Raw genomic sequence first — 24,857 nt, 5'->3', positions numbered from 1 at the left:
CATTTTGTTATACCAAAGGGCCTCGCCTTGTCCCTCTTCTATCAGTGAGAGAGATCATAAAGTCCAGGACATTTACTTAGATGGTAGAACTAGAATTCAAGGCCAGGTGTTGTCATTCCAAAGTCCATTAATTTTTCAACCTTAACTGATGAAAGACAAAAATTTTATATACTGCTTTCATTTAGCTATGCTCAAGGGACTCAATAGAACCAAATAAGACAGAAATACAAATGTAATTGGATGACCAAAATTTAACTGTTCATTTGACATCCCATTTTCACTCTTCCTCATTTTATATCTCTAGATCTCTAGTCTTACTCAGTTATACAGCAGAATTATACCTTTTACCTTCATAGAGGTCATGCCATTGCACTGTCTGAGGATCCCAAGCCGAAAATCACACTTTTGTCTCTGTGCAGTTCTAGTCATTGTGCCTTTATTCCTTTGCTGGATGCCGTATGCCTGGACACTCTCAGACCTGTAAAGCGTGACCTATAGCCAGAGAAGATTGCTCATTTCACTGATGTGTTGTTACTCAGAGCACACTGGAGTGCACTGGAGAGCTGGGCAACTGAAAATGCTTTTGAAAGAAAGGGTCTAAAAGCTCAGGTGATGAAAAAATTCCATACTTTTCTGACTTCAGGTACAGACAGGATATACACAATGCACATTATTTGTAGAGTCATCTCTTTGACGATTAACCTCATCACCCAGCAGAAACATAAAAAGCTTCTCTGCATGTTGAGAGCTAAATTTGTTTACTTTCCCTGAATATATAGTCACATTCTTATAAAATTATGCTAAAATATGGATGGCCTTTTTATGATAAGGGACTCACTTTCTATGTGCACAGACAGCACATAAGTAATTTATGGATGCTATTGTCATTTGCTAAAAAATATGCTGACAGGTGAACGGTACATTCAATATATTAATGTGCCATGTTTCTTGCTCTTTGTTTATTTACGTATTTTTAAGTGGAAGAGTAGATGTTTTGTACCAAGACCAATATTTCCTAGGTATATAGTAATAGTGCCTAATAGACAATCGATTTCAAAGACAGTTTAAATCTGTCCATTATAAAGACACACAATCAGAATTTATGGAGTCTGCGTAAGTGGAAATAGCTGCTTAGGAGTGCAGGGTTCCTGAGAGTAAATGTCTACTGTTCAGATTTCCCATGAATTAAGTATTAGTCTGCCCATTAGCTGACAACTGGATAAAATACACATGTTCCACACTGGTGCTACCACTTCTGCTATCATTCATTGAGTACCAGGCACTTTTCTAAGTGCTTTACATGTAATAACTTACTTAGTCCTCACAACAACCCTTTGAGGTAGAACTGATAATCATTCCCATCTTAGCAGTGGAGAAACTGAATTTTCAAAAGCCAAATAATTTATTCAAGGTGACACAACAGATAAGTAGAAGCCTGATTTCAGAACCATTGTTCTTTACCCATTGCACTCAGTAGGAGGTTGCACCACATCCTACCCAGCTCATTTTTCACCTAGAATTTCTACCAAATATGGATCATATCTTGAGAGGTTTCTGCCCAAGATATATTTATTTGCTGCCATAAAATAGTTTTAGAGCTTGAATTCACTTTTATGCTGATGCCTCAATGGTCACGACTTTTGAGGAGTCCTCTCATAATTGTTGTTTTAATGGCACGTATTCATCCTAACTTGTCTCTTGGGATCACTGTGATGACTTTGGGAATTCCAAGGGGAAGCAGTGGCAAGTTTAGAGAAATTATTTGGAAGGTTCCTAAGTGGATATGTAAATAATTTGAAAGGATCCCATAAATTACCTGAAACAACCCCTGGAATACTTCTAAGTTGATTATGACTTCATGTCTCTTTGCCCTTTTGGACATGAAAAACAGCTAATTTGGGAAAATGCTGAGGGCCAGTGTGGCTATCTCCCATTTACTCAAAAATCCAAAAAAGATCCCAGAACCCCAATAGCAAGATGACCATTGGTGACCTATGCATGAAGTTGCTGTGAAAATCAAGAATCAAGCAAACACTGCTGGCTCTGGCCAGAGGAGACTTTAGAAAAGATCAGTCAGAGAAGATTTTGGGTGACTTTAGAGTAGGTTATTTATGGACAAAGAAGATCTAACCCTGAAATTGCTCCAGCTTTATATTTCCTGTGAGGTGATAAAGTCATAAATTCCTGCTGTTTAGGCCAGTTAAGTTAGGATGTTCTGTTACTGCTAGGCAAAAATTATTTAAGAGAAGGCCTTAATGACATGTCTTCTTCCAAACTGCTGAAAGCATTGCATTATTGTTTGACAATTGACACTAATTTCAAATGAATGGACCTTTTAGGTAACACGCCTCCTTTTGAAATTTGGCGCTGATGTAAATGTAAGCGGTGAAGTTGGAGATAGGCCCCTCCACCTGGCATCTGCAAAAGGATTCTTTGATATTGCAAAACTCTTGGTAGAAGAAGGCAGCAAAGCAGACGGTAAGATTACGTTTAGTATTTTGCTGTCTTTTACTTTATGTGTACTTTTTTAGTTCTAATTTACTGATTTACTAAAAATAAACTTGAAGCTATTTGATCCTGTTCTCATATACTAATTTGTTCCACAAGTCATAATTTATTATTTTTAATATATTAATTAAACCTTTATGTTAATCCTTCTTTATATATTTTAGCTCAACTCTTAATGAATTAGGCATTGCAATAAAAGTAAAGGGTTTTCCTAAATTATTCCTACTTGTTATTCACTAATATTTTTTTAAATTGAGGCAAAATTTGCATATAGCAGAATTCACAAATATTAAGTGAATATTGACTTAAAGGAATATTTGTTTAGGGATATACTCATGTAAAAGCCACACAGATCAAGATATAGACAAATTTTCATCAGGAAAGTTGAACTCTGAAAAGTTCCTTTGTGCCTGCTTCTTAGTAAATAGCTTTCACCACCAAAGCAATCAAAATTCTATTGCCAAGGGTTATTTTTTTCTGTTCTTAACATTGATGTAATTTTGTGACTACTTTCTTCTGATCAATAAGACAGTTTTGACTTTTATTTGTGTTTGTTGCATAATCATAATTTGCCCTTTTTCATTACTGAAGATTGTATGAATTTTCCATAATTTTTTATGTGTTTATCCATTCTCCTTCTAATGGAAGTTTGAATGTCTCTAGTGTTCGCCTTTTGTGAATATAGCTGCCAGAAACATTCAATTTTTTTGTGTATATGTGTATTAATAGCTCCAGAGTCAAAGGTATGCACATGTTTAACTTTTTGTGAAATTTCAGACCATTTTCCAAAGCATTTGTACTGTTTTTCATTCCCACAGCTATATATGAGAGTTCTAGTTGCTCCCCACATCCTCCCCAACTTTTGATAATAGCATTAGTTTTAATAGAAATAGAGTGTTATCAGGTTGGGAGGACAAAAGCTTTAGAATACACAGAAAGATTTTAGAGGCAGTTAATAGAATAGAATTTCCTGCAACTTTTCTTTAATTATAAAATGAATTTTTGAAAATTAAAATTATTGAAGAGAGTTCTTTCTTTCTCTTATCTTTCTCACAAATTATTTTTTGACACAGATTCACTCAGAGTTACATCCTGTCGTTAAATTCTCTCAGGCATATCCAGCATTCTTCTTTTGACCCCACCCCCACCCCAAGAGACCTAATTAAAAGCCAAGCTCTAAGAAGTACTGGGCTTTGCAGCAGCAATGATGCATATTTCCAAAAGCGTAAGGTTGTCAGAGCTCTAAAACAGCCATTTCCTTGATCCAAAATTGAGATTGATACTCAGCCAGTACAGCTAATCAATGTTTTCATCTACTCATAAAGAAAACACAAAGGCTCCCAGAGACAACTATGGCAAGAGGCTAGAGCAGTTTCATTTCCATGTTGAAAACAGGACCATTCTATTTGAAAATGTTTGAGAAACATGGTTTGTATTGTTTTCTGAGCCAGTGTGCAATAAATCAGGAATTCCCTCTATAGCATTATCATAAACAACCTGTGTTGTCAGGATGCAAGAAATGCTGTTCCTTAGACCTTGTTTAAGCAGTCTCTTTGATTCTTTTGGTTTCAAATAGGCAGAGGTACACCTGTGTGAATCACTGAACACATAACTGTTTTTGAAACTGCCTCACTCTTCCAAGGGGTCAGGAACCATTCATATTTTCCCTTCTATTATCAGTACCAACCTCAGTTTTTTATTCCTCTGCGCAACTCCAAAGCTCAGTGGTGTCAAAATGAGTGTCATTTATGATCAGCATGTCTCCAGGATCAAAGGACTCTTCTAAAAAGGCATTGAAATGTGTACTGCACCCGTATTCCCCGTACATACCAGCATCATATGATATGGTTTTTAACATTTTCTTTCTGACTCACCCAAGCACTACATGCATGCTACTCAATCATTTAAAAAAATCAAAAGACAACATGACTCAGATTTTTAAGTATTTTTATTTCTTTCCTATGCACACTTGATATTTAAGATATTGGTTTGCACTTCAACCAATGGAAAATAATAAACCATGAGATCTTTCCTGCTGATGGACACTGCACAAGATTTATTATCAGTTAGTTCACTTATTCCAAAATATAGATAAGCCTCCACATGATTTATTTTGATCTGGACCTTGCCTGTGGTGAATGGACATAAGGGAAGAGTAAATGAATGACCCCAAAGGGAACACAATTTGAAATCTGGTATTTACAGTATGTTTCCATGGCAACAGAATGTCACAGATGAAAATAAATTCAGGTTACAAAATTAGCCAAAATGTAATTCTGAACTCATGTTCAGCATGTTTGGAAGGCTGACCCATTGAGTCACATATGTGGTCTTCTCCCTCGTACCTCTTAGGGCAATGAAAAAGGAGAAATGTAATATTTATTGAGATTAACAAAGTCAAAATATTGCCGGACTCCATAAGGAGAAAATATTAATACTGTTTTCACAAGTTATCATTTTGATAAAATTAAAAATAGAAAATTTAAAATTCAGAACCTATTAGTTTTTTGCAATCTGAATGTTAAATGCTCTAGTTCTCTTAACACAGAACTGGATATTAGAGAAAGTCACAAAAAATGTCTAGGGCATGGTCAGTAAAAAGAAGTAATTTATTTTTAAAAAATATATCTTGTCAGAACTATCACACAGATTTGTTACTGAAAATTTACTTGTTGAAGTTCCCGTCGTGGCTCAGTGGTTAATGAATCCGACTAGGAACCATGAGGTTGTGAGTTCGACCCCTGCCCTACTCAGTGGGTTAAGGATCCGGTGTTGCCGTGAGCTGTGGTGTAGTTCGCAGACATGGCTCGGATCCCAAGTTGCTGTGGCTGTGGCTCTGGTTAGACTCCTAGCCTGAGAACCTCCACATACCTCAGATGCAGCCCTAGAAAAGACAAAAAGACAGGGAAAAAAAAAAAGAAAATTCATTTATGACACACTTGGAGTTGTTTTAGACAGCTAATGGGATGTGCTAACAGTGCTGGGTTAATGCACAAATATTTATTTTATCTTTAAGATCCGTAAGCAGAAATAAGAAAGATACCTATCTACCTATCCATTCATCCAATCTTTCTTTCAAAAGATATTACTGTACACATACTCTATTTTTAAAGTAGAGGACGAGTCACCAAATATTTTCCTAATAATGATTTACATGTATTGCTTTGCTTGAGATTCCTTTATTTAAATCTCTCAATAAGATGTTAAGTTAGAGCAGAGAGTTCCATCATGGCTCAGCGGAAACAAATCTGACTAGCATCCATGAGGTTGATCCCTGGCCTTGCTGAGAGGGTTAAGGATCCGCTGTTGCTGTGAGCTGTGGTGTAGTCACAAATGCAGTTTGCATCCCACGTTGCTGTGGCTGTGGTGTAGGCCGGCAGCTACAGCTCCGATTGGACCCCTAGCCTGGGAACCTCCATATGCTATGGGTGTGGCCCTAAGAAGACAAAAAGAAAAAAAGATATTAAGTTAGAACAAGTAGAATATCCTTCATACATTTAGTTTTCCTCAGATAACATAATATATACACTTTTTGTCTTTGCAAATTGGTCCAAGACAAAATAAAGAGATCATAAGAACTGAAGCAGAACTACAAGTGTGTATGTGTGTGTATACATACGCACATACATAAATGTGTATATGTATATGTGTGAGAGAAAGAGAGACTCTGAGTTTGGTCCAGATTTCTCCTGGCTTATCACTTTGTTTCATATTTATATCTTCTTTGATGGGAAGAATGTATAGGCCACTGCAGGTAATTCACCAAGTAAATAATTTGCTTTGAATCTCATTGATTGAACTAGAGAAGAATAATGTTGGATGGAGCCAGGGATGGCCAAAGGAAAATTATAAAATAATGGAATATCGTGCTGTATTCTGCTTTACAATGTCCCCTCTGGACCTCAGGAACTCTTATGTGACCTCCTGATGCCTGGGCTCCCTACTGGTCTCAAGCATCACTCATGGTATTGACTTTCCTTGGCTTCCAACAGAATGTGAACAAAGGAAAAGTATCCTAAAAAGGAAGATAATCAAAACAACTAGGAACATCCCTCTAAAAAGTGTGGCCTTCTGAGCCACTCATTAATAGAAAAGATTCAAAGATTTATTTTTAAATAACAGTCTTAGGAGGACGAGTTCACTAACTTTGTTAAAGATTTCTCTTTGGCTTAAAATCTTGCAGGACAATAAGAATCACTGTTTACAAATATAGTGGCAGTAATGCCTAAATCAGTGTTTATTAAATATTAAATGGGGTTTACACTTGCATATTTTTAAATTAACTATTATATTGCCTTTCTTTTCCTTCTTATCCTTCATGGTTAAAAAAATCTTTTCCTTCAATTCTTTTGTCTCTATAGGTAATTTATATTGTAGATATATATGGGAATGGATGGGGTTTGCTAAGGGGTGTTATTGTTCGTTTTGAATAAAGCATCCTGTCCACATGGACAAAGTAATAAAATAATAAAGCAAATGGCTCTGAAACAATTGATCCAGTTATTTTTTTAAAAATTGTGCTAAAGCAAATCCAGAGTTTAGCAGCATGGTCGTCACTTAGTATTACTTCAGGCCTGTAATTACTGACTATTCAACTAGATTTTAAATTATTCAGGGCATAGACTCTATGCATTTATAGCTTATTGTCCTTGAAACTTAGTGCATTTCTAACACGGAAATTAGTAAAAAGGGAGAGTAGACATTTTTATTAAATGACTAATCTGTGACAGGCATCATGCTAGATACTTTCCAGAAATTATCTCCTTTAATCCTTCAGCATCCCTGATGCAACAATACTGTTACTATATCCACTGTTACTGATAAGAAATCAAAATTTCAAATACCTAACGCAGTGCCTGTGCATAAGGATCATTTAATACTTGCTGAGGAATGACTCCATGTCAGTCTGGTGTTCTTATTTGCAATGTTGGAAACTAAGGCTTACTAATAAAAGCGTAAGGGGAACATACTGAAGGATATCACTTAATACACAGAATCGTCCCCAGGACAGCAAGAAAGCCAGGTTTGGAATTCTCACAGTGAAGAATGGTGTCCAAAATCACACCCCAAAACTAATCCTCTGCAGACATTGCCACCCTGCTAGGCACATACCTCAACTCTAGTGTTTCTGGCACTGACAATGCAGGGCATCCCGTCTGTGGCTGGAATGAATCATCACTCTCACTGGAAATCATATGGAGATACTCCACTGCTGTTACTTTGCCAAGGTAGAATATACTCTGATTTGTGTGTTATCAGGTCTGATTTCAGGGTCTGAAATCATGTGTTGATTAGAAGAGCCTATAGATAAGTGCCCAACCAGGGCATGGTTAAAGGTGAAAGGGTCATTATTGAAAATTAATATGCTAGGATCTATTAACTCCAAGCTCCCAATCCTAGTATACTTTTTAATAATGACCCTTTCACCTTTAACTGTGCTCTGGTTGGACACTTATCTAAAGGCTCTTCCAATCAACACATGATGTCTAGTCACTTATGATGGAGCATGATAATGTGAGAAAAAAAAGAATGTATACATGTATGTGTAGCTGGGTCACAATGCTATACAGTAGAAAAAAAATAATGTATTGGAGAAATAAAAAAAAAATTATGCTAGGATAACAAGCCTAGATTGGGACATATGGTCACCCCGTACTAATCCTGAGCCCTAACGTAGAAGAGGCTTGGAAAGCATATTTCAGCTTCTATGATGGAATTGATCTGCCTAGTCAGTACTTCAGGAAATTCCCTGTCAGCAAGTTATGCTGGACAAAGAGAAGGTCAGATGCCCACTACTGAGTGAACACTGATTTCATCTGTTCAGTTTAAGTTAATGTTGTCATCTGCTTTTTTTTTTTATGTTTTTTTTGTTAATTTTCTGTTAGAGTACATCAACTTAAACAGTGGAAATACAGAGTCTAGTATCTAACTGTGAGAATTTAAAGTACTCTGTCCACAATCTGAAATTTTTAACATCTTCTGTGGGGAGAGGAAAGAGGGAATCAATCTGAAAGGAGGTACTTGTGGAAATAAGGCCATGAGTACCTTTTTGATACTTACCACGATTCCATTGTGTGAGGTAGATGTTATTAGAGCATTCCGTAAATTTATGGGAGCTAAAGGAAAGCCTGCTTAACATGATAATAGGCTATAGAATAGAATTATAACTTTTTTAATTGGTTGCACTTAATTTCCTTTATTATTATTATTAATTGGCAATTTCCAGGAGTCTCTCGGGCACTTAGGAAAGTCTCTGACACTACACGTGAGAGGGCTGAGAAATAGAGGACACCAGATAATATACCTTTTCCTTTCTTGTTGATGACAGTGAATGCTCAGGACAATGAAGACCACGTCCCACTCCATTTCTGTTCTCGCTTTGGACACCACGATATAGTGAAGTACCTGCTCCAGAGTGATTTGGAAGTTCAGCCACATGTTGCTAATATTTATGGAGACACCCCTTTGCACCTGTGAGTATTATGTATCATTTCATAGGTGCTCCAGGTATACTGTGTTTACCTTCTTCCTATTCTCAAAATGTTTCCTGTAACTCTAGGGCATGCTACAATGGCAAATTTGAAGTTGCCAAGGAAATCATCCAAATATCAGGAATCGAAAGTCTGACTAAAGAAAACATCTTCAGTGAAACAGCTTTTCACAGGTAAAAGAATATTTAAAAGCAATAGCCACTTAACAGAGCTAACACCCTAGAAACCTGAAGTTGTGCACATAAAGCAAGAATGAATAGTGGCAGATGTTACAATCAGAGAGCAAGAGCAAAGGGTGGGCAGAGGACAAGGAGCCCAAACTAGATGCACAGAAGAAAAGGTAGAGGCAGATGCTGCAGTCAGTACAACAGATGGGGCTAGAGCCAGATGCTGCCTTCCTGGCAGCAGCCACAAAGACAGGGACTGATGTTGCCAAGGCAACAGGCATATCAACATCTGTAAGCATATTGCTTCTATTCCACTCCACTCTGCAGAAAGCTGCCAAAAGGGGCAGTGCCCATAATCCTCCTTCGACAAGAATCTCATTACCAGAATTCATCAGCATCAAATGTGACATTTTTTCCTTACCACTTAAACCTTATGTGCAAATGTTTCTACCTATCTAAGACATCCATCTGTCAGCCTTTAAAAGCTTAGTCAGGTTGGCCACTGAGATACCTAAAAAGGCATCAGCTCCTTGCTAGGAATCCATGAGAGTCCTTTCAAGTGTGTGTTCTGGAAAAGCACACTGAAGGAGCAGCTGGGTTTGGAAAAGTTGCAACAAAGAGAGAAAGGGAGAGAAAATGTTGATAAAAGCTCAAGAGGCATAACTCACTAAAATATCCAAAAGGAAGGCAGATGTTTTATAAAATTTAAAACCTTGTTAATAATCTATTATTTTGCTTATATAAATAAAAACTTAGTTACCTGAATTTAGTAAACCTTATAAATATAAAATTATTTACCTACATATTACAGATCTCTTGGCTAGTTTGCAACTTCTAAAAATGCATTTGAAACTATCATGTTATTTACATAGTGTTTGTACTATGCTGGTGAATGATAGAAGTAAGAGACTCCTTTTTTCATACTAAAATTAAGCATTAGGCATCATCCTATCAAATTTCACTTGGATTTCCAGATTTTTCTTATCAACCAAAGAGGTCAGCCAGTAGGAAGGTGAAGAAAACTGCCATTTATGGAACAGTGAATATGTGCTGGATGTTATCTTATTTAATTCTCAAAACTATGTTATGAAGTTAGATTTATTATCCCTCTTTTACCAATAAGAAAGTTGAGATTCAAGAAAAGTAAGTAACTTGCCAAAGATTCATATGGCTAGAAAATCATATATTAAATGCCTGCTGTGTTTTTATATACCTTCATGTTCTAGTATCAAAATATTTTGTCTATTTTCTACACACTCTGTAACAAAATAGATGCAAAAACTCTTCAGATCATACCTTCAGTCAAAGTGGATCAGTAGAACTTGTCCATAAAGGGGACAGTTGGCAGAACTGATATGTATGGGTTGCTAGTGTCCTCTTTCCCCATTAGGTCATGCTTGTTAAGGCTGACATCTCAAGCTAGTTTCCAAATCGTTTTGCTGCTCTGTGTATATAAACTGAAATCAACTATAATTAGAGGGCTATTGTCACCTCCAGAAGATTGTCTGTGTGACAAGATTACTGAAGTGAGTTAAAAGTGTGTGTCCAGTTGTTTTTATTTTGTTCAAGTTTGTGGCTACTAGGAATAACATATTAATATTTTATTCTGTTCACTTTAAGTACTTATTTATAAAAGAGACTCTCCTTTTACATGAGGAATTCCCTCTATTATGAATTTTTTTTTATGTACAAATCACAGTGATTTGCACATAGTCAGCACTCAATACATCTGTTATTATTTTCAAATGTCTGTATGTACACACACTTTGATACTCATATTTGTATATATTCAGAACTCATCATTTCCTGTAAATGGTTGCTTTCAAAAGAGGCAGTGAGGCAATTTAAACAATGAAACATTAAAAGTATAATATTAAGGATCCTATTTATAATACAAATAACTAATAGTGGTATGATATATTACACTGAGATGGTGGCTTTTTATTCACTCATTTATTTAAAAAAGCTTTATTAAGGACTTGCCTTGTATTGATGCTGGTAGGAATATTAAGATGACAGAATCCATTTCCTCCTTAAGGAAATACTGTTGTAAGGTATCACAGTAAACAGAGGTATATCGATTACCATAACACAATATGAAAAGTGTCATAAAACTGAAATGACAAGGAAGCAGAGATAGCAATGAACTCAGCCTTTGGTTCATGAGAAGCCTTCATAGAGGCAACAACAGTTCAGCTAGATAAATAATTGCCTTTCTTTAAAGAAAACAATAATATTCCATTAAAGAAAGAGGATTTGGAGAACAGACTGACTTAACCGTTGCCAAGGGGAAGGGGGAGGGAGTGGGGTGGATTGGGAGTTTGGGGTTATTAGATGTAAACTATTACATTTAGAATGGATAAGCAATGAGGTCCTGCTGTATGTAGCACAGGGAACAGTATCCAGTCTCTTGGACTAGAGCATGATGGATGATGGGGGATAATAGGAGAAAAAGATACACACACAAACACACACACACACACACGACTAGATCATTTTGCTGTACAGCAGAAATTGGCACAATACTGTAAATCAACTACACTTTAATTTTAAAAAAATTTTTAAATAAAAAAGGGATTTGGGCAGAGCCATCCCAGGAAGAGGAAATAGTAAGACCCAGTGAACTATCTCTTCTAGAACAAGTCTAGAGGGAATAAAACCCCACTGTTTTCCTGTATTCCCCTACAACACTCAATACCTTACTTTGAAACACAGAACACCAACTGTTCTGTGTTTTTCCTACACCAAGAAGTTCTCCAATTCTCTGCAAACACCGAGTGGGTGTCCTACAATTCAGTTCAGTTCTGGCACTGTCTACCTGCAATTAGCATCAGATCTCACAAGACTGGCCCTCCTCCCCATCAGATGCAATTACAAGTCTAGCTTGCCACCTAAATCTATCGGAACCTTCCTAGGTTCCCCCATTCCATTCAATTCCCTGCAGAATACCAGTCCCCTTCTATGAAAAGAATTAATATCGTAGGAAATGTTTATGTTAGAAATTTTACAAAACACCTTTCTTGAAGGCCAGAATCTTTAGAGTTGTTTTGCTATATGTACTTGTTTTTTCTCTTATCACCTCTTTCTCCTCTCTCCTTCCCTCCTTCACTTTGTCTATTTAGCAATCTTACATAAACTCCATCTAGAATAGCCTGGGTGAATCAGGACTTTTTTAGTTTTCCAGTGCTGTCATAACTAAATGCCACAAACTGGGTGTCTTAAACTCCAAAGGTTTATTTTATGGTTCTGGAGCCTGGAAGTCCAAGATCAAGTTGTCAGGTTTTATTTCTTCTGAAGTCTCTATGTTTGGATTGCAGATGACCAGCTGCCTTTTGTGTCTTCACATGATTATCTCTCTGTTGGTATCATCTATATACTGACTGATCTTCCCTTATTATAAGAATACCAGTCATATTTGATTAGGGCCTACCCTAGTTATTCCATTTTCACTTAATTACCTCGTAAATTGTATCTCTTTGAATTATAGTCACATTGTAAGGTTATAGGAATTAGGGCTTCAGTATATTGACTTGGAGGGCACACATTCAGCCCATAACAGAGGGCTTCTAATTTCCCTATGTTAATTTTTTTGCAGTGCTTGTACCTATGGCAAGAGCATTGACCTGGTTAAATTTCTTCTTGATCAGAATGTCATAAGTATCAACCACCAAGGAAGGGACGGGCACACAGGTAAGACTGTGGTGAGAACAGCACCGCTTTCTGATGTATGTCAATGCTCAAGTGTGCTCTAGAAGGAGGGAGCAGTAGGAGTGGTCAACCCCAAAGAGGAGGAATATTTTATCAATGACATCATTAAAAATGATGGTGCATGGTGATAATAAAAATCAGATTGACTTTTGGTCAGTTTCATTATTGCGCTAAATTATCTACAGTCATCGCACTCATCATGGCCTGTGCCTGGAACAGACTGATCACACTGCCTTGCCCTTTTGTTTGCTGCTGAAGATAAACACTTGTTTGAGGTCTTTGTTCTTTAATTTTTACAAGACACTAACTTTTTTTTTGGTAATTGCAGTGGCTGTATAAATACTAGAAATTATGCTAAGCAAAAGGTAGTTTGTATAGAAGATCAACTAAAAGAAGATACTTCTTTTCCTTAAAGTACATCTTGTTTGCTCAAAGATAGAATTAATTTTTTGTCAAAGAAATCAACTCTTGTTCTATATCTCTGGCAACAAATCTATTATGTGGTGATGACTGTCTTTTGAAAATTGGGGCTCAGTTTTCTTCTTTTCTTCTTTCACAGTTTCATTCTGTTTTATTATAGGATTGCACTCTGCTTGCTACCATGGTCATATCCGCCTGGTTCAGTTCTTACTGGATAACGGAGCTGATATGAATCTGGTAGCTTGTGATCCAAGCAGGTCTAGTGGTGAAAAAGAGGAGCAGACATGTTTGATGTGGGCTTATGAAAAAGGTATACTTTTCATCATTGCATCTCTGTAGTGATAACATTGAACTGTGTGCACAGGTCATGTCAATACATCAATAATTTTTTTTTACCTTACATGACTTCTACACTCCCATTTCCTCTGGAGATTGTTTTTGTGCTACTGGGGACTTCGATCAAAGAGTGCAATAGGGAAGGCAACTCTTGGGCTGCAGATGGGCTGGAGGCATTCCCGATACTGGCGTTTTAAAAAGAGAAGGAACTGTCTTCCTAAGTACTAGAGAAACAACTGGGTAATGATAGTTACTTTCTTAGAGTACATGCAAAACTAGTCTTTATCTCTTATAGAGGAGAATTTTGATGTGGATTCAAATTTTTAAAATGAAATTAATACAAAGAAAGAAAGGAAGTATTTGTCAGATCTAACCCTGCTAACAATACCTGCATTAGAAAAAGTAAGGGAGCCAGTGTTTAGTGCTTGCATGCAACTTTGAGCTCAAAATGGTGAAAGCTTGGGCTTTGATATGCAAACACCCGGGTTTAAATCAAACCATGTTGTTTGATCTTAGGCCAATTACTTATTCTTGCTGAACTTTAGTTTTTTCATCTGAAAGATGAGGACAACAACAACTGTTACTTCATAAGACTATAAAGATTAAATGAGATAATAAGTCCAAATTGCTTACAATAATGTCTGGCATAAAGTAAATACCTAATAATTGGTATTTTAGTAATGATAACAGTGGTAATAGTAGTAATTCTTAAATAAAGATGACTAGTAATGAATTCTTCATCTTAAGGGAGAGGAAACTAGAAAAGCAGAAGGTAAAATAGCATCTTATGGCTTATTCCTCTTAAGCTATCTCTACATAAACTCCAACAGAGTTTAAATTTTCAGGATGACATGGAAGAGTATTGAAGTCAGAAAACTACAACTAAATACTATGAAATATATCAGACTTTGATGCCTGCATTATCTCACTTTGATGCCTGCATTATCTCACTAGGATGTTTAAAGTATGTAAACAAGTATTTTTATCTTTTTAAATGCTGGAATCTTAGAATACCATACTTAAAAAGAGCAAGTCCTAAGGTGGATGATTTCTTAGGCTACCAAGATGATCTAAAAGGTTTTCTGCCTGAAGTAAGACAAACAAGTCCATTAATGAAAGGAGAGATGAAATTTGATGGATAGAAATAGCTATTGTAAGCACAGAGACAAGGAGAAAGAAAAGCATACAGGTCTGAGGACTGCTAGTGAAGAAATGATATAGGAGTTACTTTACTCGAGAGAAGTGAACAGACATGGAATAGCAAAGAATGAGTTATATATAGGCCTGTTATGTTTTTTTACTTTTTTGAGTATTGTAGAAATACACACACACACACACACACACACACACACACACACATAAAGTTTGCACATTATTAGATCAATAAATTTTCAGAAACTGAGCTCACTCAGCATCCAGAGGAAGAAATTGAACATAGCACCCAAAAGCCCCACTTAAATTGTCTTCCACTCACTCCCCAGAGAGAGTGCTACTGCCTTCTTGGGATATAGGCTAGTTTTACCTCTCTGTGCATAATATAAATGAAATGCTATGGTATTTATGTCTTTAGATCTGGCCTCTTTTGACCAACAGTTTGTGAGAGCCGTCCATATTGTTGCCAATAGCTCTAGAGTGTTCATTCTTATGTGTGGCACTATGTTTTTAATTGTGTCACTATTTATTCATTCTGCTCTTTCAGAGCATGTGCATAATTTTTGGTTGCAGGCTATTAGGAATACAGTTGCTATACAGGTATATGTCAAGTACACATCTTTTGATATTATTCATAAAAAAGATGTAACTGCCTTCTACTTTGTATAAAAGAAAGTCCAGGTAGTTTTATATTTGGGTATCAGTTAGAAAATCTTACATATTCTGAAGCCTCAGGAGGCCTTACTAAATTCTAGTTACATTGCATTTATTTGAGTGATTCTTACACAACATCTCTCAAGAAAAAGACTGTTTACAAAGCATTCTTCTTCTGGAAGACAGCTCAGAAATAGCTGCTGCAGCTAGATCTTCACAGGGGTTGACTTTGTTTGTTTTTAGTTGATTGAGAGCGATAGTTGAAAACTGGTTTTACTTTCATTTTTTGTGCAATTCCACACTTTATCAAATAGTGAATCATTGTGTAAGCGCCTAAGATTTCCTACCAAATGACAACAAAAATCCTTTAGCTTAGAGGATTTACCCACTGGTCTCCGCAACATATGCCATACTTGTCACCCTTATTTGTTCAACTAATGTGCCAGGCATCAGTGTTGCATTTCATTATTACTATGAATTTTAACAAATTGAATGTTGCTACTCAGGAGACAGATGGATGTTTTGCATATGTTCTAGGGCAGTGCAAGTCAAACCAACAAAATTCAATTGTTGCTATTTTCTCTTGCCAGAGAAATGTTGCATTGTTTTCATGTGTTCAGGGGGGATTGAAATGGCCTTGTTAAAATATTGTCAGCAGTGCACTGTTCCTGTTTTCTGTGGATAAATAAATGCTTTTCTTTCCCCTTCAAAGAGGGAGTCACCAAATTAATTGATAGGGCTTACTAAGGATTTTCGTGAGCAACTTGGAGACAGAGTTGAAAAAGCGCTAAAATTTCACTGGAGTTCTTTCCTTATGAAATAAGGAAGACGTAAAAGTGGCCCCATCATGGTTTACCCTGTACCCTCCCCAGTCCTTAGAGAGAACCCAGAAGAGAGCTTTATAACCAGGTCTGACTATTTAAAAAGGAATACTTTTGGACAGGCTCCATTTGAAAAGCTGATCATAGTCTACCCTCTTAATAGAAAACTTGGAGGCTTTCTCAACAGCATTCATTTCTGTTTGAATCTAGAGTAAATTGTGCATCTGTCCAAAACCAGATTTTTAGCTGACCCTCTCTGCTATTCTAATGTAGCACATTCAGAGGTACTTTGGAGTTCTGAAAGAATTATCTACCTATTTTCAAATATTTTTAGAAGAGTTTACTCACTGTGGCTCCCAATGGGATCAGGTATGAAGAATATTTTCCATTTACATAGCCCTTTTGACCTAATGATATCAAAATCAACCTTGGAAATAATTTTCCTTGTGACCTTGTTTCTATACAAAAGCCTATTGGTTAAGTTTCAATATTTCTCTGCCGAACTGCTCAGAGTTTCAATTTCCAAGACTTAAACTGTTTCCTCTCCCCAATCTGTCCTCCCTCTTCTTTTCTACTGTTCCATCAGAGAGTATCCATAGTTGTCTCACTCATTGGGATTTGTCTGCCCTTTTCCTGGGGTACAAAGGACTTATATGAATCAATTTAAATTGGCCAGAAAAAAATAGCCAGCACCCTGCTTATGTTCAAATCCTCTACCCTAATCACCAGTATGGAAAACCCATTGAAAAGACCTACACATAATCTTACATCCATCGCATTAAAGATGAAACTGCCGAATTGAAAAGAACTCAGCCAATTAGAATTGAACACACAGCTCAATAGTGTGTCTGGCAGTTAGATTTGAAAAGGCTGCCTTTGACAAAGAAAAGCACTCCTTTATGTCAGGCTGTTTAGGGTCAGAAAATAACCCAAGCTAGAACAGAACTAAAAACTTCTTATTTGCTTCAGTACTGACACCAGTTAAAGTAATTTACAGAGGCTCCTATTCCAATATCTAATTACCCAGAATACAATATTTGTATACAGCAGAACCACTCTAATTCACAGTGACAGGGAGCTGCAGTTGGAGAATTAGTGAGTAAGTGAGCAAAAACAATAAAAATCAAGGCTCCTGTATCATGATATATACTTTGTTCATTCCTTTTGACAAGTGTAGTATGCTGTGAATTATTTATGGTAAATGTACCATAGTGTATTCTCTAAAAGTAATGAAGTCTTACAGTCCTGAGTTTCTTCAGTTTTCAGCCAATGAAAAAAAATAGCCAAGAGATAAGGATGAGGGAGGAGTAGAGGGAAGGAGAGGTGACTTCATTACATTTTTTGATAAATCTTCATCCATGAATTATAAATTCCCAAACTTCTACATTGAATTCTTACCTATTTGGAGTTAGTTACTTATTTTAATGAATCTAGTTTAGTGTTGGATAGGTAGAGGAAGGACTAAACAAAAGATTTAGATGAAATTTCAATATCTATGTACAATTTTATGTATATTAGTTACCTTTTTATATGTTTAGTTAACTCTCCCTTTTAAAAATAAATAAATAAGGAGTTCCCATTGTGCCTCAGCATTAACAAACCCAACTAGTATCCATGAGGATGAAGGTTTGATACCTGGCCTCACTCAATGGGTTAAGAATCCAGTGTTGCCATGAGCTGTGGTGTAGGTCACAGATGTGGCTCAGATCTAACATTGCTGTGGCTGTGACATAGGCTGGCAGCTGCAGCTCTGATTTGACCCCAAGCCTGGGAACTTCCATATGCAGCAGGTGCAGCCCTAAAAAAAGAATAATAAATAAATTAAAATAAAAAATAAAATAATAACAACTCTCATTAAATGGGAAGAAATTTTGTGCTTGTGGGGGATAATATGAAAACAATTTTGAGGCATAATAACTATGTGAGAAGCTACATACATTAATGCAAATAGTAGAAGAGAACTTATATTCATTAATCACCTATTACGTATGCATATATTAAATGTATATAATTTAATTTTCAAAATAACCCATTTAAAGTGGCGTTGCCTTTATGTTACAGATAAGAAGTGTGAGACTTAGAGCTATTAAGTCACACTAGCCGAAACCACACAGCTCTTAGAAGAGCTGATATCAGAGGTCTGTCTTATTGCAGAGTTCAACCTCTTGCCACCTCACTCTAGAATCAGGTAGATCTAAGTCCACATTCCATTCTTATTACTTAATGACCTCGGACAACTTATTTAACCTCTTTGATCCTTAATTTTCAAATTTAAAATGAATAAATTAATTACCACTTCACAAAATTCCGCTGAAATTGTGTAAATGTCCGGATCATAGACTTTCAATAAAAGCAGTGCTATCTGTTATTATTAAGTGCATAGCAGAGATACAGTCATACTGCTCAAAGCTTCTAAATCTCATGATCTTTCCTGATTTACAATATGCTTAGTGTCCAGTAAGAAATATGACATATTGACATATTAGGATAATGGATATCCTCTTTAAACCTTCTAATTAAGCATTTTATCCCTGCCAAACACCACTGGACAAACCCAGAATATGTAAAAGTTTGCGTTATTTTGTTGTATTTATATTTCTTATTTATGACTTAACACTATTCATTTTAAAACTTAAAATGTAGAGACTACAGCAAGATCAAAGAACTTTTGAAAATCCACTCTAATTATTATGAAAGTAATTTAAAAATCATTGTTCTAATATAAGTAAATTGCATGTAAATATGTAACATAACATTTTAAAATCTTAGTACAAATTTGCAAATCTCTTTACTACAGCAGGGTTTTCCCCCTCAGTTGTAGGGAAGTACAAAGATGCTGAGGGCATGTTTTCAATCCACCATACCATCTGATATGCTGGGTCCCTTTACTTGGAAATCTGAGGAGTATGTAAAAATCAACAAGTCCAAAATTGAACTTAATATCTTTTTTGTCCTCATTAGTCAGGTTCGTCTACCATATCCTTTATTCTTATGTCATTTAATGACATTCACTTAGTCACCAGAGACAGAAATCTGGGTTAATGACTGACTGCTTTTTCCCCCTCAACCCCATTTTCCCCATGTGCATTCAATAAAAAACTCTTATTTTACTTAATATTTACATTTTGAATCCATCCTTTTTTCTTTGTTTTTCTATCACTGTTTTGGTTCATAATCTTATCATCTTTCTCCTGATCCATTTTAAAACCTGTTAACTACTTTTTTTTTTTTTTTGTCTTCAGCATCTTTTGAATCCATTTTCTAACTGTAGTCTGAAAGATGTACCCAAGGTGTGAATAGAGCCATGTCATTCCCCAGCGTAAAATCCTTCACTGACACACTATCACTTGTGGGAAAAAATACTTCAGTTTATAATCATGGCATACCTGGTGCCCTTCCTACCTCTCAAACTTCATATCCAGTTACTTCTGTCATATGAGTGACCCCACATGCTACAATCATCTTCACCTTCCCTAGATCACCAACATTCACTGGGGGTTCTCTCTATGCCAAGCATGTTCTAAGTAGCATTATCTCCTTGCCTGCACAATAACCCTGTGGGACATTATCTATTCAAATGATAGTTACACAAAATCACTTGCTCCTCCCTACACATGTCATTCCATGCTTGCAAGCCTTTTCTCATGCAGGCCTCACTTTCTCTGCACCCTTCTACCCTCCCTACCCCACTCCATTCTTTACATTTCTGATTTCTGCTTAGCCTTCAAGACTAACTTTAGGGATCTTCACTTCCAGAAAGTCTCACCTGACATTCCAGCCTAGAACACATGCCCTGCCTTTAGGTCTCATTGTACTATTTGTTCATATCTATCTCTCATGTTGAAACACTCTCTCCTCTACCAAAGTGTAAACCTTTTGAAAACAAGCATTTAGGCTACTAATCTTAGTCTTTCAAAAACTTAATTCTATGACTGATTCCTAATAGCTGCTCAATACACATTTGTTGAAGTAAAATAGAGAATGAGAAGATATTTGTCATAACATTCTATTCCATGTCTCACTAAATGGCATCTGATCAGTCATAATATAGTTGATCTTTTCAAGAATACTAATTACTGCTATTTTTTTCTTGTAGGAATTTTTTGAAATATCACAGGTTTTTTTTATTAACTGCTCAAACCTAATATTCAAATTAATAGAAGATTTTTATAAATGTTCTAAATAAAGCTCTTTTTTCTATTCATTGAAACTGTGAACATTTTTCCTCTGGCTAGAATGCTTTTCTTCTTCCTTTTTGCTTCATCAACTCATGCTCATCTTTCAAGATCAGCTGGAAAGATAATTCCTCAAGAAACTCACCTCTGAACCCTCCAGCCTACTGTAAAATAGCACCGTTATGCACGTTCATGGCATCCCCTACCCTCCCTTCATAGAGCTTGGCTAAGTGAAATTCGAGTGAACATTTATGTCTTTTTTTCTTTTCTACCTCACAACATTCATTACAATAGCAATTTTGACATTAAACTCCTATAATTGATACTGTTCTTCAAAAAATGTGTGAATAAACCTAATATGTGATAGACACTATCCTAGGAACTGAGATAAAAGAGCAAGTGAAACTGACAGTATTCCCTGCTCTTAAAAAGTTTGCATTTTTAGCAGAAGAGACAGGGCATAAGCAAGAAAACAAATAGAAACAATTAGGTAATAATAAGTAATGTGAATAAAATAAATAGGAAACAAAAGGGTGAGTAAAAAGTTGAAGGTCACTAGAATATAAAATGGGAAAAAGACAGACTCTTCAGCAAGTGGTGCTGGCAAAACTGGACAGCTGCATATAAATCAGTGAAACTAGAACACACCTTCACACCATACACAAAAATAAACTCAAAATGACTTCAACACTTAAATGTAAGACAAGACATCATCAAACTCCTAGAAGAAAAAAATAAGCAAAATATTCCCTGACATCAACTGTACAAATATTTTCTTAGGCCGGTCTCCTAAGGCAACATAAATACAAACAAAAATAAACCAATGGGACCTAATCAAACTTACAAGCTTTTGCACAGCAAAGGAAACCACAAAAAAAAAAAAAAAAAAAGAGGAGTTCCCATTGTAGCTCAGCAGAAACAAATTTGACTAGCAACCATGAGGACACAGGTTTGATCCCTGGCCTTGCTCAGTGGGTTAAGGATCTGTCGTTGCCGTGAGCTGTGGTGTAGGTCTCAGACTTGGCCTAGATCCCACATTGCTGTGGCAGTGGTGTAGACCTGGTGGCTACAGCTCCATTTTGACCCCTAGTCTGGGAACCTCCATATGCCATGGGTATAGCCCTAAAAAGACAAAAAAAAAAAAAGAGAGACAATCTATGGAATGGAAGAAAATAGTTTCAAATGATGCAACTGACAAGGGCTTAATCTCCAAAATATAGAAACAACTTATACAACTCAACAACAAAAAAACCAACAACCCAATTGAAAAATGGGTAGAAGAGCTGAGTAGACTTTTCTCCAAAGAAGATATACAGATGGTCAACAGGCACATGAAAAATGTTCAGCATCACTAATTATTATAGAAATGCAAATCAAAACTGCAGTGAGGTATCACCTCACACCAGTCAGAATGGCCATCATTAACAAGTCAACAAATAATGAATGTTGGAAAGGGTATGGAGAAAAAGGAACCCTCCTTCAGTGTTTGTAGGAATATAAATTGGTATAACCACAGTGGAAAACAGTATGGAGTTTCCTCAAAAAACTAAATATAGAATTACCATATGATCCAACAATCCCACTCCTGAGCATCTATCTAGACAAAACTTTTATTGAAAAAGATACGTGCACCCCTGTGTTCATTGCAGCACTATTCACAATAGCCGAGACACAGAAACATCCCAAATGTCCATTGACAGATGAATGGATTAAGAAAATGTGGTATATATACACAATGGAATACTACTCAGCCATAAAAAAGAAAAAAATAATGCCATTTGCAGCAACACGAATGGAACTAAAGACTCTCATACTAAGTGAAGTAAGTCAGAAAGAGAAAAACATACTATATGATATCACATATCTGGAATCTAATATATAGCACAAATGAACCTATATACAATAAAGAAACAAACTCATGGACATGGAGAACAGACTTGTCATTCCAGGGGGAGAGAGAGGGAGTGGGATGGACTGAGAGTTTGGGGTTAGTAGATGCAACCTATTGCATTTGGAGTGGATAAGCAGTGAGATCCTGCTGTATAGCACAGGGAACTATATCTAGTCACTTGTAATGGAACATAATGGAGGATAAAGTGAGTAAAAGAATGTATACGTGTGTGTGTGTGTGTGTGTGTGTGTGTGTGTGTGTGTGTGTGTGTGACTGGGTCACTTTGCTGTACAGCTAAAATTGACAGAACATTGTAAATCAATTATAACAAAAAAAAATTTTTTAAGAAGTCACAGAGGGCTTCCCTGGCAAGATGTTTGAGCTGGTCTCTACTGGGAGCTCAACAAATATTTGGCAGGAAAAGGAAGGGGAAATAAAGGTAAAATGGGAAGGGAGAAAAAGAGGAAAGTGAAATGCTAAATGACTCAGTTTGTATATAATTTCCTTTTGGCAAAACCATTCATCCTTGTGGATTATCTCAAGATAAAGGAGGACTGGGGCATTCTTGTCTACACCTGTTGACTAAGGGACATAAATCCTGGGGTGAAAGGGGGCCTGTCCCCTTGCTTGTGATATAAAATTAAAATATCTTTCAGGGAGTTCCCGTCGTGGCGCAGTGGTTAACGAATCCGACTAGGAACCATGAGGTTGCGGGTTTGGTCCCTGTCCTTGCTCAGTGGGTTAACGATCCGGCGTTGCCGTGAGCTGTGGTGTAGGTTGCAGACGCGGCTTGGATCCCGCGTTGCTGTGGCTCTGGCGTAGGCCGGTGGCTGCAGCTCGGATTCAACCCCTAGCCTGGGAACCTCCATATGCCGTGGGAGCGGCCCAAGAAATAGCAAAAAAAAAAAAAAAACTTTCAGATTTAAGTCATGAGAAGGTGTAGCAAGTCTGGAATTGTTGTTGCCTCTGATTTAGTTGACAGTGTGTGGGACCAGGACCGCCAGAAAGAAAATCAGTCATCGAAGAGCAAACATCAGGAGCCATCCTCTGATCCCACTTCTCAGTGCTACTGGAAAGTGGGTTTATAGCATGATGGGAAGGGGGTTAGCAAAATATTGAACAAAATCTCATCTATATTGTTGCTCTGAGAGTTTTATTTTTTGAGGCAGGTATAAAGAATGGCCCAGGCTATTCCTTTGATGATCTGAGCATATGGTGCATATGAGGTCAATGAGCATTTCTTGGCTTCTGTCATCGAGATGAAATCTCCATGTTTTATACTTACTTCTGGACCCAGAGGGCCTCTGAGTCACAAAGTCAGGGAGAAGATCTTAGCAGTGGTGTCATTCACCATTTAATCTTCAAATCTAGTTCTTAAAATGATTTTCATAGAAAACTTTCTTCTATGTTCTTAATTTCTCATAGCAGTGAACAGCCTTCATTGTTTCTAAGATGAAATGGTAGGGACATGAGACAACTTTATAGGAAAGAATAATATTTGTACTTTTCCTTTTTGAATAATTATGAATCCTGTCTTGTGTACATGGCTATGATGTAGATATTAAACTGTCCAGGTAACAGCCCTTTGGATGAACTTACAGCCTTAAAGAATAATCTAGGTTTTAAAATAAAGAGCCATTCAGAAAGTTTGGATGGAAGGAAAATCACTCAAATATGAGTAACAAAAGACCACAAGAAGACAGAGAGAAAGCATGGCATTTGGGGAATTCAGACAGGACTGGAAGAGTGGGGAGCAGGAAATAAAAGGATCTTCAAGCCAGCAGAAGAGTCCCATTTGCCAAAACCCTCAGGGACATCCATGAATACTACTCTTAAAGTGCAAATCATTATTATAACTGTATTAGGCTAATAACGTAGCAACCTCCTATTTGAGTAAAATACTTGGATGTAGATAGTAAATTCTTCGATATGGGACAACATTTTATTTAGTTAGTGGAAGTTTGATTACCTCTGGATGTGTTCCATTAGTGTGCCTCTGTTATCTGGGTATATCCATTATCAGGAATTTGACTTACAAGCCCATGTGGTGAGTTCCATCAAGGCATTTTTCTGTTTAAATCCTCATAGCCAAGTTTTAGGACACTGAGCCCTAGTGGTTTTCAGGTTTCTTTGCATACACTGGTAGTTTGTCAAGAGCAGCTATAGCAGAAGAGAATTTCCCATACACATTGCCTCCACCCACAGTGAGCAGGAGGTGGGAAATCAGACAGAGATGCGTTCCAGAGTAGAGGGGGCCTCTTGGCATTTTCCTGGCAGCCTCACACTTATCACCAGCCAGAACCCAGGCACTCATTAGGCTCTTGATGAAAAGCATCCTAAAGAAAATGCCAGCAAATTGTGCCACTGTGCTGGCAGGAAATTAAAACTGCTCAGAGCAAGTAGAGCCAAGAGAGCTGTTGAGATGAAAGGTAACATCAAGGGTGTGATCACTGACTCACACAGGCGTTCAGGATTCAAGATGTGGCTTTCTGCTTCGCTAGGGAAAGTGGGAGGCCCTCTTGGCTGTCAGGCAC

General features: G+C 36.9%; 1 protein-coding gene across 7 annotated transcripts in view; it reads left to right on the top strand.

Annotated features, from left to right (window-relative positions):
- LOC102164667 (serine/threonine-protein kinase TNNI3K) overlaps positions 1–24,857 on the top strand; it is a 279,425-nt gene that overhangs the window by 86,666 nt on the left and 167,902 nt on the right. For all 7 annotated transcript variants that reach the window (XM_021096471.1, XM_021096470.1, XM_021096473.1 and 4 more), the window contains exons 7-11: positions 2,340–2,478; positions 8,837–8,981; positions 9,068–9,172; positions 12,762–12,856; positions 13,455–13,604. In XM_021096471.1, coding sequence (XP_020952130.1) covers positions 2,340–2,478; positions 8,837–8,981; positions 9,068–9,172; positions 12,762–12,856; positions 13,455–13,604 — 634 coding nt within the window. The remainder of the gene's footprint in view (positions 1–2,339; positions 2,479–8,836; positions 8,982–9,067; positions 9,173–12,761; positions 12,857–13,454; positions 13,605–24,857) is intronic.

Source organism: Sus scrofa, chromosome 6 (assembly GCF_000003025.6).
Source record: "Sus scrofa isolate TJ Tabasco breed Duroc chromosome 6, Sscrofa11.1, whole genome shotgun sequence".
NCBI lineage: Eukaryota > Metazoa > Chordata > Mammalia > Artiodactyla > Suidae > Sus > Sus scrofa.
This window is presented reverse-complemented; position numbering and strand designations above follow the sequence as displayed.